At 48.4% G+C, this 15,951-nt stretch overlaps 1 protein-coding gene across 4 annotated transcripts in view; it reads left to right on the plus strand.

The window, feature by feature from the left end:
* The window catches only part of LOC135539899 (low-density lipoprotein receptor-related protein 1-like), a 191,066-nt gene that overhangs the window by 152,070 nt on the left and 23,045 nt on the right, over nucleotides 1–15,951 (plus strand). For 2 of the 4 annotated variants that reach the window (XM_064966133.1, XM_064966135.1), the window contains exons 44-74: nucleotides 112–304; nucleotides 1,073–1,204; nucleotides 1,404–1,532; nucleotides 1,635–1,754; nucleotides 1,857–1,970; nucleotides 2,620–2,766; nucleotides 5,511–5,633; nucleotides 5,746–5,862; nucleotides 6,006–6,134; nucleotides 6,780–6,902; nucleotides 8,111–8,251; nucleotides 8,485–8,672; nucleotides 8,853–9,036; nucleotides 10,195–10,280; nucleotides 10,402–10,521; nucleotides 10,637–10,824; nucleotides 11,040–11,245; nucleotides 11,409–11,603; nucleotides 11,705–11,853; nucleotides 12,012–12,105; nucleotides 12,200–12,436; nucleotides 12,682–12,804; nucleotides 12,915–13,040; nucleotides 13,214–13,330; nucleotides 14,086–14,192; nucleotides 14,449–14,581; nucleotides 14,694–14,816; nucleotides 14,907–15,029; nucleotides 15,146–15,286; nucleotides 15,406–15,543; nucleotides 15,648–15,767. In XM_064966133.1, coding sequence (XP_064822205.1) covers nucleotides 112–304; nucleotides 1,073–1,204; nucleotides 1,404–1,532; nucleotides 1,635–1,754; nucleotides 1,857–1,970; nucleotides 2,620–2,766; nucleotides 5,511–5,633; nucleotides 5,746–5,862; nucleotides 6,006–6,134; nucleotides 6,780–6,902; nucleotides 8,111–8,251; nucleotides 8,485–8,672; nucleotides 8,853–9,036; nucleotides 10,195–10,280; nucleotides 10,402–10,521; nucleotides 10,637–10,824; nucleotides 11,040–11,245; nucleotides 11,409–11,603; nucleotides 11,705–11,853; nucleotides 12,012–12,105; nucleotides 12,200–12,436; nucleotides 12,682–12,804; nucleotides 12,915–13,040; nucleotides 13,214–13,330; nucleotides 14,086–14,192; nucleotides 14,449–14,581; nucleotides 14,694–14,816; nucleotides 14,907–15,029; nucleotides 15,146–15,286; nucleotides 15,406–15,543; nucleotides 15,648–15,767 — 4,366 coding nt within the window. The remainder of the gene's footprint in view (nucleotides 1–111; nucleotides 305–1,072; nucleotides 1,205–1,403; nucleotides 1,533–1,634; nucleotides 1,755–1,856; nucleotides 1,971–2,619; nucleotides 2,767–5,510; nucleotides 5,634–5,745; nucleotides 5,863–6,005; nucleotides 6,135–6,779; nucleotides 6,903–8,110; nucleotides 8,252–8,484; nucleotides 8,673–8,852; nucleotides 9,037–10,194; nucleotides 10,281–10,401; nucleotides 10,522–10,636; nucleotides 10,825–11,039; nucleotides 11,246–11,408; nucleotides 11,604–11,704; nucleotides 11,854–12,011; nucleotides 12,106–12,199; nucleotides 12,437–12,681; nucleotides 12,805–12,914; nucleotides 13,041–13,213; nucleotides 13,331–14,085; nucleotides 14,193–14,448; nucleotides 14,582–14,693; nucleotides 14,817–14,906; nucleotides 15,030–15,145; nucleotides 15,287–15,405; nucleotides 15,544–15,647; nucleotides 15,768–15,951) is intronic. The other 2 variants (XM_064966134.1, XM_064966136.1) reach the window with 1 other exon arrangement.

A 15,951-nucleotide genomic window follows, 5' to 3' on the forward strand; every position in this document is an offset into this window, starting at 1 on the left:
TAACACTGGCACCCACACACTCGCAGATGATGAATACGCAATAACCCACCCACACTCATGAAACACACTTGACGGTTCAACTTTTGTGTGTATCTCTGCTGCCCCCTATAGGTGGTGTTGAAGAATGAGCCAGTCCATCCGTTTGGCCTGGCGGTGTATGGAGACTACATCTTCTGGACCGATTGGGTCCGCAGGGCTGTCCTCAGGGCCGACAAGTACGTGGGCGGAGACATGAAACTCCTCAGAGCCGACATCCCCCAGCAGCCAATGGGCATCGTCGCTGTGGCCAACGACACTAATAGCTGTGAGTTCTCAACAAAAGAGGGTGGGGTTTGGGTGGATGTTTTTTTTTTTAGGGCAGATAAAGGGGTGGGGGGTTGGTGTGGCCAAGCAGAGTGGTACACGTACCAGAGGAGGCTGGTGGAAGGAGCTATAGGAGGACGGGCTCATTGTATTGGCTGGAATGGAATAAATGGAACCGAGTCAAACATGGTTTCCATATGTTTGATACTGTCCTATTGGTCCTCCCACCAGCCTCCTGACACACACACACACACACACACACACACACACACACACACACTGCTGCGCCACCAAAGTTAATGAGGTGCCAGAAGTAATCAGAGAGTGTGACACAGCTGAGGGGAGCTCCATACACCTGGAGAATGAGACCACCTGAGACTCCACTGCCCCAATCTATCACCCTGTAGACACACACACACCACACACACACAATCCCCATCTTCTGCTCCAACAGTCCCATGAAACACATATTTCCTCATCTCTCTACCTCGTCCAGTTCAATTCACACTTGTTCATCTCACTGAGTTTCCAATCTCCCTCTATCACTTCAAATCAATGGCCCTGTCTCTCTCAACTCCCCCCCTCAACACCCACTATTGACTTCCCAGTTGCTTACCTCCTCCCCACTCTCAACACACACAGTAAACCTGTGGTAATTGCTGCAAATCCCATTTACACTGTGTCAGTTTATATTAGACACAAGTAGATGGAGAGTTGTGGTCTCTGACCACTCACTGTGCGTGCGTGCTCTAACCCTCTCTCTGTGTAGGCGAGTTCTCTCTGTGTCGGGTGAACAACGGAGGTTGTCAGGACCTGTGTCTTCTGACCTCAGACGGCAGGGTCAACTGTACTTGCCGTGGCGATGGCGAAAGGAAACTGCTGGAGGACAACACCTGCATCGGTGAGAAAGAGGGAATAGGGAAGGGTATGGAGAAATGCGAGAACTAGGGGACATGGGGAGGGAGAGTGGATGAGGGCATTTTATCATGTCATTAATGATGTAAGAACAGCCAATGGGGCTGAACTTTGAAATGTTCAGCACTAAAACCATGTTTTTTTTATTATGAAGTGAAGTGTCTCTTTCCTCCTGTCCCTCTCAGCCCTAAACACCACGTGCGGCAGTGTAGATGAGTTTGAGTGTGGGAATGGAGACTGTGTGAACTACACTCTGACCTGTGACGGCATGGCCCACTGCAAGGACAAGTCAGACGAGAAACAGTCCTACTGCGGTGAGTGAGACCGACGGACACATTCTTTTACACGACCTCTATAAGCTATAATGTGATGAATGTTTCTAACGTTATTTTCTCCTGCCCTTTGTACGTCTTCAGCCAACCGGGTGTGTAAGAAGGGCTACAGGCGGTGTGTGAATGGCAGGTGTGTGGGACACAGCTCCTGGTGTAACGGACAGGACGATTGTGGGGACGACTCAGACGAACTCTTCTGCAACAGTAAGCAGGCTCGCTATCTCATGCAGTATATAGTGGGTGGTAGTCTGGGTGGATGTTCTATGGTTGTCACCAGTGTAATGTGTGGATCTGTGTATGTTCCAGCCACCTTGTGCACGGCAGAGACGTTCCAGTGCAGAGACGGTGGCTGCACCACCAACTCCAGCAAATGTAACCAGATTGTAGACTGCGAGGACGCCAGCGACGAGATGAACTGCTGTGAGTCACATTGGGCGCCAGGCTAGTTAAATCGATTTGTTAGGTTTAGTTCAAACTCGAACAAACCCAGGCTTCAGAATTGACTAGACTCAACTCAAGAAAGAACAGACTTATCTTTAGACTAGACTCAGCTAAATCTAATATCAGAGGTAACACTAATCCAGACTTAATTTTGGACCTGTTGCTCTGTCATAATGTATAATGTCAATTTACAGCTGGATGAGATCTTTAAGGTCAGGGCCCTCCAAGGGTCACAAAGTCATTTTAGACCCAAGCCACCTCCTGTACCTGAACTTTGAACTACTCCCCTCTGGGTGCAGGTATAGGGCACCCCTCGGTAGGAAAAAACAACTCGACAAGAATTTGTGCCAGGCGTGATATCCCTTCTAAATAGTTTGGCCTGATGTTCCTATCAACCCAGTAAGGCCAGCAGGCTACTCTCCTTTTATTGGTATCTAACTGTTATGAAAGTTGTATTGTCAGTTTTTTTGCCACTTTAAATGTGTACATGACACTGCATCAACATTTCCCCATGGGGACAATAATGTCAGTGAAGTTAGATACGATGCTGAAGCTAATGAACTAAATGAGTTTAGCCTGACTTTATAATATATATACTCACTGTGTAACCCCTGTCCTTGTCCACCAGCTACTGACTGTTCCAGCTACTTCCGGCTGGGGGTGAAGGGTGTGACCTTCCAGAAGTGTGAGTTCACCAGCCTCTGCTACGCATCCTCCTGGGTGTGTGACGGAGCCAATGACTGTGGAGACTACTCCGACGAGAGGAACTGCCCAGGTGAACACGCATGCGCACGCACGTGCACACATAGACACATAACACATGCCCAAACACAGATACACACACACACACACACACACAATAAGCTGCAACATTTGAAATGTTTTCAGACTGTTGTCCTTGTGGACTCTGATTCAGCGTATCTCTTTAAGGCAACCAGCTGCTAAGGGAGCCCCCAGAGTTCACATTAAAACACCAACATGTCATTAACACATAGCACAAGTCTATTAAACTCTCCCAAATTCAAGATGAGTACGAAAAGTAAAGAGGGACCGAAGATATCACAAAACTGCAAGATTAGAAATGTCATTAAAAGTAGAATTGTTTGTTTGTCAGTAAATAAGTATTCTTGTGAAACAAACGTGCTATGATGTTATAGAAGGTGAGGTCAGTACAGGTGCATCAAAGCTGGGACCAAGAGACTGAAAAACAGCTTCTATCTCAAGGCCATCAGACCGTTAAATAGCCATCACTAGCCGGCCACTACCCTGTACTTAGTCACTGTCACTAGACCGGCCACTACCCTGGACTTAGTCGCTGTCACTAGCCGGCCACTACCCTGGACTTAGTCGCTGTCACTAGCCGGCCACTACCCTGGACTTAGTCGCTGTCACTAGCCGGCCACCACCCTGGACTTAGTCGCTGTCACTAGCCGGCCACCACCCTGTACTTAGTCGCTGTCACTAGCCGGCCACCACCCTGTACTTAGTCGCTGTCACTAGCCGGCCACCACCCTGTTACTCAACCTTAGAGGCTGTTGCACTATGTACACAGACATGAAATCACTGATCACTTTAATAATGTTTACATACCATTTTACTAATTTCATATGTGTATATACTGTATTCTAGTCAAGGCCCTTCTATTCAACTATTGCTGTACATACAGTTGAAGTCAGAAGTTTACTCGTTTTTGAACCACTCCACAAATTTCTTGTTAACAAACTATAGTTTTGGCAAATTGGTTAGGACATCTACTTTGTGCATGACACAAGTAATTTTTCCAACAATTGTTTACAGACAGATTTTTTCACTTATAGTTTACTGTATCACAATTCCAGTGGGTCAGAAGTTTACATACACTCGATTTAGTATTTGGCAGCATTGCCTTTAAATTGTTTAACATGGGTCAAACGTTTCGAGTAGCCTCCCACAATAAGTTGGGTGAATTTTGACCCATTCCTCCTGACAAAGCTGGTGTAGCTGAGTCAGGTTTGTAGGCCTCCTTGCACGCACACACTTTGTCAGTTCTGCCCACAAATTTTCTATCGGATTGAGGTTAGGGCTTTGTGATGGCCACTCCAATACCTTGACGTTGTTGTCTTTAAGCCATTTTGCCACAATTTTGGAAGTATGCTTGGGGTCATTGTCCATTTGGAAGTCCCATTTGCGACCAAGCTTTAACTTCCTGACTGATGTATTGAGATATTTCTTCATTATTTTCCACATAATTTTCCTCCACATGATGCCATCTATTTTGTGAAGTGCACCAGTTCCTCCTGCAGCAAAGCACCCCCACAACATGATGCTGCCACCCCCATGCTTCATGGTTGGGATGGTGTTCTTTGGCTTGCAAGCCTCCCCTCTTTCCTCCAAACATAACAATGGTCATTATGGCCAAACAGTTCTATTTTTGTTTCATCAGACCAGAAGACATTTCTCCAAAAAGTACTGTCTTTGTCCCCATGTGCAGTTGCAAACCGTAGTCTGGCTTTTTTATGGCAGTTTTGGAACTGAGCGGAGCGTCCTTTCAGGTTATGTCGATATAGGACTTGTTTTACTGTGGATATAGATACCTTTGTACCTATTTCCTCCAGCATCTTCACAAGGTGAAATACAGTGTAGACACTGTTAATGTTGTAAATTACTATTGTAGCTGGAAACTGCTGATTTTGAATGGAATATCTATATAGGTGTACAGAGGCCCATTATCAGCCACCATCACTCTTGTGTTCCAATGGCACGTTGTGTTAGCTAATCCAAGTTTATAATTTTAAAAGGCTAATTGATCATCAGAAAACCCTTTTTGCAATTATGTTAGCACAGCTGAAAATGGTTGTGCTCATTAAAGAAGCAATAAAACTGCCCTTCTTTAGACTAGTTGAGTGTCTGGAGCATCAGCATTTGTGGGTTCAATTACAGGCTCAAAATGGCCAGAAACAAAGAACTTTCTTCTGAAACTCGTCAGTCTATTCTTGTTGTGAGAAATGAAGGCTATTCCGTGAGAGAAATTGCCATGAAACTGAAGATCTCGTACAAGGCTGTGTACTACTCCCTTCACAGAACAGCGCAAACGGGCTCTAACCAGAATAGAATGAGGAGTGGGATGCCCCGGTGCACAACTGAATAAGAGGACATTAGTGTCTAGTTTAAGAAACAGACGCCTCATAAGTCCTCAACTGGCAGCTTCATTAAATAGTACCCGCAAAACACTAGTTTCAACGTCAACAGTGAAAAGGCGACTCCGGGATACTGGCCTATTTCTGATAAATTATTTTAGTGGACCCCAAACTTTTGAAAGGTAGTGTATATACACTCAAGATTCCAACATTGCTCATTCTAATATTTATATATATTCCTTATTTACTTTTAGATTTGAATGTATTGTTTTGAATTGTTAGATGTTACTGCACTGTTGGAATTATTACACAAGCATTTCGCTACACATCTGCTACATATGTGTATGCGACCAATAACATTTGTTTTGATGAACCACTATCTGTCCATCTGTTTGTCGAGCAGACCGGAGGAAGACCAAGTGTCCTGCTTCATTCTTTGCGTGTCCTAGTGGTCGCTGTATCCCTATGAGCTGGACCTGTGACAAGGAGAACGACTGTGAGAACGGAGCTGACGAGACACACTGTGGTCAGTTCAGATGGCTTTTTACTGGACTGCTCATCACTAGTCTTTCACCACACATTTCTGACAGATGTTCTTTGTCTTCATTGCACCACCCCCTTTGGTCTCTCTCTTTTAGATAAGTTCTGCTCGGCCAGCCAGTTTGAATGCGGCAACCACCGCTGTATCCCCAACCGTTGGGTGTGTGACGGCGCTGATGACTGTGGTGATGGGACTGACGAGGGCAGCAAGTGCAGTGAGTATGATTCACGCCACACACAATCTCTAACAGGGCGGTCACTCAATTGGAAATACTAGACGAATTCAAAACGAATGCACCCAAGAGTAATTCCCTTGCCCCATATCTGTCCCCCCTCCTCCCCTCACCTCTCCTGACAGAGAATAAGACATGTAGTCCACATGCCTTCCAGTGTCCTGGCTCTCACGTGTGTGTCCCCCAGCACTGGAAGTGTGACGGGGACAAGGACTGTCCTGACGGAGTGGATGAGAGTGTCAAGGCTGGATGTGGTGAGTAGTGGATGAGTGTCAAGGCTGGGTGTGGTGAGTAGTGGATGAGTGTCAAGGCTGGGTGTGGTGAGTAGTGGATGAGTGTCAAGGCTGGGTGTGGTGAGTAGTGGATGAGAGTGTCAAGGATGGGTGTGGTGAGTAGTGAATGAGTGTCAAGGCTGGGTGTGGTGAGTAGTGGATGAGAGTGTCAAGGCTGGGTGTGGTGAGTAGTGGATGAGAGTGTCAAGGCTGGGTGTGGTGAGTAGTGGATGAGAGTGTCAAGGCTGGGTGTGGTGAGTAGTGGATGAGAGTGTCAAGGCTGGGTGTGGATGAGTGTCAAGGCTGGGTGTGGATGAGTGTCAAGGCTGGGTGTGGATGAGTGTCAAGGCTGGGTGTGGATGAGTGTCAAGGCTGGGTGTGGATGAGAGTGTCAAGGCTGGGTGTGGTGAGTAGTGGATCAGAGGAGGATGGATGACTATTGACTGGATACATCTTTACCTATGGAATTATGGGAGATGTTACTTAACCCCAAACAATGTTAAGCAATTTGAGTTTAACAAAAGTTCTTTATGCAATCATTATCAAATACTTACTTGCTGGTATACAGATTATTTTGATAATGCAGTAGCTTATTGACTAACTAATGTCTGTCCGTCTGTGTCTCAGTGTTCAACAACACCTGTGATGAGAATGAGTTCATGTGTCAGAACAAACAGTGCATTCCCAAGCACTTTGTGTGTGATCATGACAAAGACTGCAGTGACGGCTCTGACGAGTCCCTGGAGTGTGGTGAGTGGATGACCCCTGTTGTACCCCCTCTTACACTCACACACTATCATAGTATCATTGTGTTAATCCTGAAACATTTGGAATGAATATTCTGTTTTCATGATGCACTACATGACCAAAAGTATCTGGCACCTGCTCGTCGACTATCTCATTCCAAAATCATGGGCATTAATATGGAGTTGGACCCACCTTTGCTGCTATAACAGCCTTCACTCTTCTGGGATGGCTTTCCACTAGATTTTGGAACATTGCTGCAGTGAGGTTGGACACTGACGTTTGGCAATTAGGCCTGGCTCGCAGTCGACGTACCAATTCATCCCAAAGGTGTTTGATGGGGTTGAGGTCAGGGCTCAAGTACTTCCACACCGATCCCGACAAACCATTTATGTATGGACCTCGCTTTGTGTACAGGGGGGAATTGTCGTGCTGAAACAGGAAAGAACCTTCCCCCAAACTGTTGCCGCAAAGTTGGAAGCATAGAATCGTCTAGAATGTCATTGTATGCTGTAGCGTTTTCCCTTCACTGGAACTAAGGGGCCTAGCCCGAACCATGAAAAACAGTCCCAGACAATTATTCCTCCTCCACCATACTTTACAGTTGGCACTATAGACTGGGGCAGGTATAGTTCTCCTGGCATCCGCCAAACTCAGATTTGCCAGATGGTGAAGCGTGATTCCTCACTCCAGAGAATGTGTTTTCACTGCTCCAGAGTTCAATGGAACTTGGTAGTGAGTGTTGCAACCGAGGACAGACAATTTTTACTCGCTATGTGCTTCAGCACTCGGCGGTTCCATTCTGTGAACTTGTGTGGCCTACCACTTCGCAGCTGAGCCGTTGTTGCTCCTAGACGTTTCCACTTCAAAATAACAGCACTTTCAGTTGACTGGGGGCAGATCTAGTAGGACAGAAATTTGACAAACTGACTTGTTGGAAAGGTGTCTTCCTATGACGGTGCCACGTTGAAAGTCACTGAGCTCTTCAGGACGGCCATTCTGCTGCCAATGTTTGTCTATGGAGATTGCAAGGCTGTCCGCTCAGTTTCATACACTTGTCAGCATCGGGTGTGGCTGAAATAGCTGAATCCACTAATTTAAAGGGATGCCCGCATACTTTTGTATATACAGTGTATGTGATAGGCCTACCAGTGACATAACTGTATAGAAAAATGCAATTAATGAACCAACCAATCAATCGTCTCTCCTTTCAGAGTACCCTACGTGTGGATCCAATGAGTTCCGCTGTGCCAATGGGCGCTGCCTCATCCAGAGCTCCTGGGAGTGTGACGGAGAGTTTGACTGTCACGACCGCTCTGATGAAGCCCCCAAGAACCCCCACTGCAACGGCCCAGGTTAGACACACTCACAGATGGTGCTAACTGTCTATTTTCTCTGGGTCCTAAGAGATCTCCATCTCAGCCCACTATTCGCAAGGAATTGTAAGGGATTTACTAAATCCCTGCTAAATTGCGATATTGGATTTAGGCCAATGTGTGAGCCAAGCCCCCTCTTCCTTAATGTTAACTCTCCATTCTCCTCTTCCTGACCCATCCTCCAATCTGTCCTCCACCTCTTCCCAAAACAGAGAAGAAATGTAACGACACAGTGTACGCTTGCGGCAACGGGAACTGTGTCAACGAGACGCTGCTGTGTGACCGTAATGATGACTGCGGTGACGGCACTGACGAGCTCAACTGCTTCATCAATGAGTGTCTGAACAGCAAGCTCAGCGGCTGCTCTCAGCTCTGTGAGGACCTCAAGATAGGCTTCAAGGTAAGGACGCGCCTACACCTGGAGAGACTCTGCTAAATAAATAGTAGACTGTGATGACTGTTCATCTGTAGTCATTGCCATTTTATAGTGTCAACTACGTAACAACTATTTGTCGGAAAGGTTAACCATTGTGAAGTAGTACACACAGCCTTACCTCTCCTCTCCTGTGTGGTCGTGCAGTGCAGATGCCACACTGGCTTCCGTCTGAAGGATGATGGGAAGACGTGCGTGGACATAGACGAGTGTACGACCAGCTACCCCTGCACACAGCGCTGCATCAACACCCACGGATCCTTCCACTGTCTCTGTGTGGAGGGCTTCCAGCTCAGCCCCAGTGACCCCACTATCTGCAAGTCCACCTCTGGTAAGAGCTGGTGGAGGGGGGTATGAGGTGGTAAGAGGTGGTGGAGGGGGGGTATGAGGTGGTGGAGGGGGTATGAGGTGGTAAGAGGTGGTGGCTGGTGGGGGGGTATGAGGTGGTAAGAGGTGGTGGAGGGGGGGTATGAGGTGGTAAGAGCTGGTGGAGGGGGGGGGGATAGTATGAGGTGGTAAGAGCTGGTGGAGGGGGTATAAGGTGGTAAGATCAGGTGGAGGGGGAATGAGGTGGTAAGAGCAGGTGGAGGGGGGTATGAGGGGGTAAGAGCAGGTGGAGGGGGTATGAGGTGGTAAGAGCAGGTGGAGGGGGTATGAGGTGGTAAGAGCAGGTGGAGGGGGTATGAGGTGGTAAGAGCAGGTGGAGGGGGGTATGAGGTGGTAAGAGCAGGTGGAGGGGGTATGAGGTGGTAAGAGCAGGTGGAGGGGGGTATGAGGTGGTAAAAGCGGGTGGAGGATGAGGGGGGTATGAGGTGGTAAAAGCGGGTGGAGGAGGGGGTATGAGGTGGTAAAAGCGGGTGGAGGAGGGGGGTATGAGGTGGTAAGAGCTGGTGGAGGGGGGTGGTAAGAGCTGGTGGAGGGGGTATGAGGTGGTAAGAGCTGGTGGAGGGGGGGTATGTGATGGTAAGTGCTGGTGGAGGAGGGGGTAGGGGGTGGAGGAGGGGGTATGAGGTGGCAAAAGCTGGTGGAGGAGGGGGTATGAGGTGGTAAGAGCTGGTGGAGGAGGGGGTATGAGGTGGTAAAAGCTGGAGGAGGGGGGTATGAGGTGGTGGAGGAGCAGGGGGGTATGAGGTGGTAAAAGCTGGTGGAGGAGGGGGTATGAGATGGTAAGAGCAGGTGGAGGGGGTATGAGGTGGCAAAAGCTGGTGGAGGAGGGGGTATGAGATGGTAAGAGCAGGTGGAGGGGGTATGAGGTGGCAAAAGCTGGTGGAGGAGGGGGGTATGAGATGGTAAGAGCAGGTGGAGGGGGGTATGAGGTGGTAAAAGCTGGTGGAGAAGGGGGGGTATGAGGTGGTAAAAGCTGGTGGAGGGGGGTATGAGGTGGTAAGAGCTGGTGGACGGGGGTATGAGGTGGTAAAAGCTTTACTAAGGACAGCCTGAAGTTGAACTTCATGACCTTTTTCTTCTAAAAAATCCTTCTTTTGTCCAGAGGAGGAGCCCTTCCTGATCTTTGCCAACCGTTACTACCTAAGGAAACTCAACCTTGATGGTTCCAACTACACCCTGCTCAAACAGGTGAGACTGGAGCCTCAACACCTCAAAGACCTACAACAGGTGGAAATAGCACATTGCCCCTTATGACCATCATGCTATGTTTGATCATTTCTCTCCCATTGTGTGTATGTGTGTGTATTAGGGCCTGAACAATGCGGTGGCGCTGGACTTTGACTATAGACAGCAGATGATCTACTGGACAGACGTGACCACTCAGGGCAGCATGATCCGACGCATGCACATCAACGGCAGCGACGTACAAGTCAGTGTGGCTCCATTACTTCTTACCTCTTAGAAACATACATTTGATTGGTAGCCTACATTTAGTTGCATAATGTGGGGAACTGAACTGTAATTTCCGATTGGCTCTTTGGCAGGTCCTTCACCGCACATCTCTTAGCAACCCTGATGGTCTGGCTGTTGATTGGGTGGGAGGGAACCTGTACTGGTGTGACAAGGGGCGGGACACCATCGAGGTGTCTAAGCTGAACGGGGCCTACAGGACAGTCCTGGTCAACACCGGTCTGAGGGAACCACGCGCTGTGGCAGTCGACGTACGAAACGGGTACGAACGTAGCTCTAAATAACAAGCAGGAATTGCATTCATGTTCTCTTATTTTCTTTGAATGCTGCTCAAATATTGACTACAGCATTGATTATTTTACTTCAAGAGAGACTCATTGATCCTCACTTTGCTGAGAATGTAGTGTGACGTTATGACCACTCACCTGGGTGTTCTGAGTGGGTCTGAAGCCTCACACTGAGCTGTGTTCCTGCCAGGTACCTGTACTGGTCAGACTGGGGTGACAACCCCCACATAGGGAGGATAGGGATGGACGGCTCCAACAGGACGGTTATTGTAGAGGACAGGATCACCTGGCCCAACGGCCTCACTCTGGACTTCATCAACGACCGCATCTACTGGGCTGACGCCAGAGAGGACTACATTGAGTTTGCCAGCCTGGACGGGACCAACCGACACACTGGTAACACACTCTGTCATACACGTGTGCACATTTGGATATTGACATTACAACACACAGGCATGAAACGGAAGTCGTGTACACTATACACACCACAAGCTCATGAGTAAATGAATCACTACTCGTATCTGACGCGTCTGTTTCCCTGTGTGCCTCCCCCCTGCAGTGTTAAGCCAGGACATCCCCCACATCTTTGCCATGACTCTGTTTGAGGAGTACATCTACTGGACCGACTGGGAGACCAAGTCCATCAACAGGTGTCACAAGACCCAGGGCACCAACAAGACCATGCTGATCAGCACGCTCCACCGGCCCATGGATGTCCACATCTACCACCCTTACCGCCAGCCAGAGGGTATGAGTAAGTCTACTGTTACCTCCACCTGAACACCTCGTCATGTATCGACGTGTGCCTGCACTCCCCTGACCTGGGCCTATTGTGTGTGTTTGGTTGACCCACAGTGGCCAACCACCCGTGTCAGACCAATAACGGAGGATGCAGTAACCTGTGCCTGCTGTCGCCTGGAGGGGGGTACAAGTGTGCCTGTCCTACTAACTTTTACCTGGCCAGTGACGGGAGACGGTGTATGTCCAACTGCACCGCCAGCCAGGTGAGTTTAGCCAACGTCTGTGTCTTTCTCTGCCTTTGTGTGCTCAGAACGAATCTTTCACGCTCTTCCCCCACCATCTCTCTTTCCATCTCTTTCCCTCTTCCTCTCCATCCTCTATCCTTTTCCCTACCCCTCCCTCACTCACTCCCTCCCTGCAGTTTGTGTGCAAGAATGACAAGTGCATTCCGTTCTGGTGGAAGTGTGACACAGAGGATGATTGTGGGGACCGATCAGACGAGCCTGCGGAATGCCGTGAGTGACAGTCCTAGTCCATGAACACTAACTATCATCTCTGCACTGTACTGAAGTCCTGGTTGACTGATGTTGTATTTGGTATCCCCTGTAGCGGAGTTCAAGTGCAGGCCCGGCCAGTTCCAGTGTGGTACAGGCATCTGTACCAACCCAGCCTACATCTGTGACGGAGACAACGACTGCCAGGACAACTCTGACGAGGCCAACTGTGACATCCACGTGTGTCTGCCCAGCCAGTTTAAGTGTAGCCACCCCAGCCGCTGTATCCCAGGGATCTTCCGCTGTAACGGCCAGGACAACTGTGGAGAGGGAGAGGACGAGAAAGACTGCCGTGAGTAGACTGCTGTTCCTACAGTATTGGAGGGTTTAAATGGGGGGGTGTATTGTACTGCACCAACGTCTCGTTTTTTCAAACCAGTGTTTTTGTGTTCGGCCTACCATGTTTTCTATGCACGTTTACATGTATAATTTAAATTCATTTTAAATGTATGTTTATAAAGACTAGGAGCGAAAGCCATGCATCATATACGGATATTGGTAAGTGACGGTCACCTCTCTCCTTTCTGTCCCGTGTAGCGGAGGTGACGTGTGCCCCTAACCAGTTCCAGTGTGCCATCACCAAGCGCTGTATCCCCCGTGTCTGGGTGTGTGACAGGGACAACGACTGTGTGGACGGATCCGACGAGCCTGCCAACTGCAGTACGGATCCACTCTACTGTCACGTCCAGCATCCTTCTCCCTGATTCCTCCCCTTCTCTTTCTACCGCCCTTCATTGTGTTCTCTCTGATCTCTTAACTTCCCCCTCCAGCCCAGATGACGTGTGGCGTGGATGAGTTCCGCTGCAAGGACTCTGGTCGCTGCATCCCGGCACGGTGGAAGTGTGACGGAGAGGACGACTGTGGGGACGCGTCAGACGAACCCAAGGAGGAGTGTGGTGAGTGATGGACGGAGGGTTGGCGGTAGAGAGATTGAGATGCAGGCGAGATGGTGGGATAGGAATGGAGAGATTCCCAAGGTTCTTTTGTGTAATGTGTTTTACATAATTGTATACTATTAAAATGTGTTATAAGTTCTACTTTGACTGTATTCTGTGTGTCGTGTCCTCAGATGAGAGGACATGTGAGCCGTACCAGTTCCGCTGTAAGAACAACCGTTGTGTCCCGGGTCGCTGGCAATGTGACTATGACAACGACTGTGGAGACAACTCCGATGAGGACAAGTGTGGTAGGTCCCCTCTGCTCTGTCCAGTCTGTGATGCTCGGTCTCCTGTCTCTTCTCGCTATGGGAGATTAGAGCTACAGAATATATGTGTGTTCTATTTGTATATGATGCCTTCTTTCACTGTATGGGTTCAGTTACATCTGTTCCCCAAACAGATCATTTAATAGTTTTTAAAGGCACACTGTTGTTTGTGTGTTCACTCAACTGCGCTGCACATTCAATATTTTGATTTCCGTTGCTTTGATTTAACTTTGTGGCCATTTGCACATCTCACATCATCTCATGTTTATTCTGCATTTCACACTGGCCTGTTGACGTGGTTTAGAGGTAGGTGTCTTCACGATCAGCATGAACACCCCCAACCTACCACCAATCTACCCAAGCCCCAACTGTCTGTCTACACTAACTATCCTATTGCCATTAGGGGACAAAAATGTACACAAAATATTTAAAAAGTAGCTTTGCTCCTTGACTCCATAAAGTGTTTCTACTCTATCCAGACTCTCAGCTCCTTTCCAATCCCACTAGTCCTTTTAGCCCCTCCCCCTCAATGTACCATGTGACCCAGTGTACTCCCACCCCCCCATCTTCTGATATGTCCCTTGCTACCAGTCTCTTCCTCCTGTCTGTACAGCCATTTTACGCTCATGACATACGTCTGTGTCCGGAAGTTCTTATTCTTTTCCCCTCCCCTCTCCTCTCATCACCCCTCCTCTCCTCACCCCTCCTCTCCTCACCCCTCCTCTCTCTCCCATCAGTGCCAAGGCAGTGTTCAGAGAGTGAGTTTTCCTGTACCAACGGTCGCTGCATCGCTGGGAGGTGGAAGTGTGATGGAGACCATGACTGTGCTGATGGATCAGACGAGGTACAGTAACACTCAGTTATTAAAAATAGAGTAAAATTACTCACATCAAATGAAAAATCCCTCACTGTTGCTCCCAAACATGATTTTTTTGTTGAAGCTTAGTGATATGGAAAGTCAATGCCATCCCCAATCTTACTAGTACATGTCCTAACTCATTGTCACAACGAATACATCATTACTAGAGGATTGTTCATTTATGAATAGCATTGTCATTAGTGTGACGTAGTAAGTGATGTCCCTGCGTGTCCTCCTGCAGAATGGCTGTGATGTGAAGTGTGACAGTGATCAGTTCCAGTGTAAGAATGGCCACTGTATCCCCATCCGCTGGCGCTGTGACGCAGACCCTGACTGTATGGACAGCAGTGACGAGGAGAAGTGTGACAGCGGCTGTGAGTTTTTTTTATACACACACATTAGTGTACTGTTCAGTACAAGTTGTGGGTATGTATTTCATAGAAAAAAGTAACTCTGTCTCTCTCGCTCTCTTTCTCTCTGGCTCAGTGGGTAGACACTGCCCCCTGGATGAGTTCCAGTGTAACAACACTCTGTGTAAGCCCCTGGCATGGAAGTGTGACGGAGAGGACGACTGTGGAGACAACTCTGATGAGAACCCAGAGGAGTGCAGTGAGTCCCCACATCAATAACACTGTCCCTGAGGATCATTCAACACCTACCTCACACCTGCCATCTCTTCTCTCCTCCTCTATCCCTCAGCTAAATTCCAGTGCCCACCCAGAAGGCAGTTCCGCTGCCACAACGACCGCGTCTGCCTGCCGATAGCCAGGCACTGTGACGGTGTTGATAACTGCGGGGACAACAGTGATGAGCTCAACTGCCGTGAGTTTTTCTAGTAGTAGAGCGTTATGGAGTGGACTTTTGCAATAAAGAGTTACGGAGTTGACTAGATGGTTATGGAGTTTAAATAATGCAGCCTCCTCCCTGTCTTCCTCCAGAGACTCCTCCTACCACGCCAGTCTGTCAGAAGGATGAGTTCCAGTGCTCCAACGGCCGCTGCATCAGCTCCAACCTGCGCTGTGACTACTTCAACAACTGTGAGGACTACGGCTCTGATGAGATCGGCTGCAACAAGAAAGGTGTGTGTTGCATCTCGGCATGCAAGAGTAGTGTGTGTGTGTGTGTGTGTGTGTCTATATGTATGTATGTACATGTTATTGTCTGCAAGTTTGACTCTGTCCTGTCTGGTTCTTTGCAGACTCTTCCCTGAATGACTGCCGCAATAACAGGACAGTGTGTGGTGACGGTGATGAGGCCCACTGTGTGGTGAACGGCACTGAGGCCTTCTGCTCCTGCAAACCTGGCTTCAAGACCACAGGCAACAACCGATGTGAAGGTGCAGCACTGCTACAGATACACTCTCTGTTACTGTGACGACTAAATGTCGCCTAGTGATCTGTAACCCAAATCCTTTTGCTTTTCGGGGGGGGTTGTTCACAGATAAGAATGAGTGCAAGCAGTTTGGAGTGTGTTCCCACATCTGCAACAACACCAAGGGCTCCCACAAGTGCAGCTGCCACAAGTACTTTACCAGGATCAATGACACCTGCAAGGTTGACAGTGAGTACTGCTCAGTTCAGCATTACCAGTGGATCGGTTACAGTTACTGCTTCGCTATGTCTGTAGAAACCTGTCTGAATTTGTCTCTGTTTGAATGTTTTAGCCTCTGTCACAATTGTGTGTTACATTTTAGTTGGATATCAGTTAGTGGATGTGTGTGCCAAATAGCTCTTAGCCACGCAAG

This window comes from Oncorhynchus masou, chromosome 5 (assembly GCF_036934945.1).
Source record: "Oncorhynchus masou masou isolate Uvic2021 chromosome 5, UVic_Omas_1.1, whole genome shotgun sequence".
Lineage (NCBI taxonomy): Eukaryota > Metazoa > Chordata > Actinopteri > Salmoniformes > Salmonidae > Oncorhynchus > Oncorhynchus masou.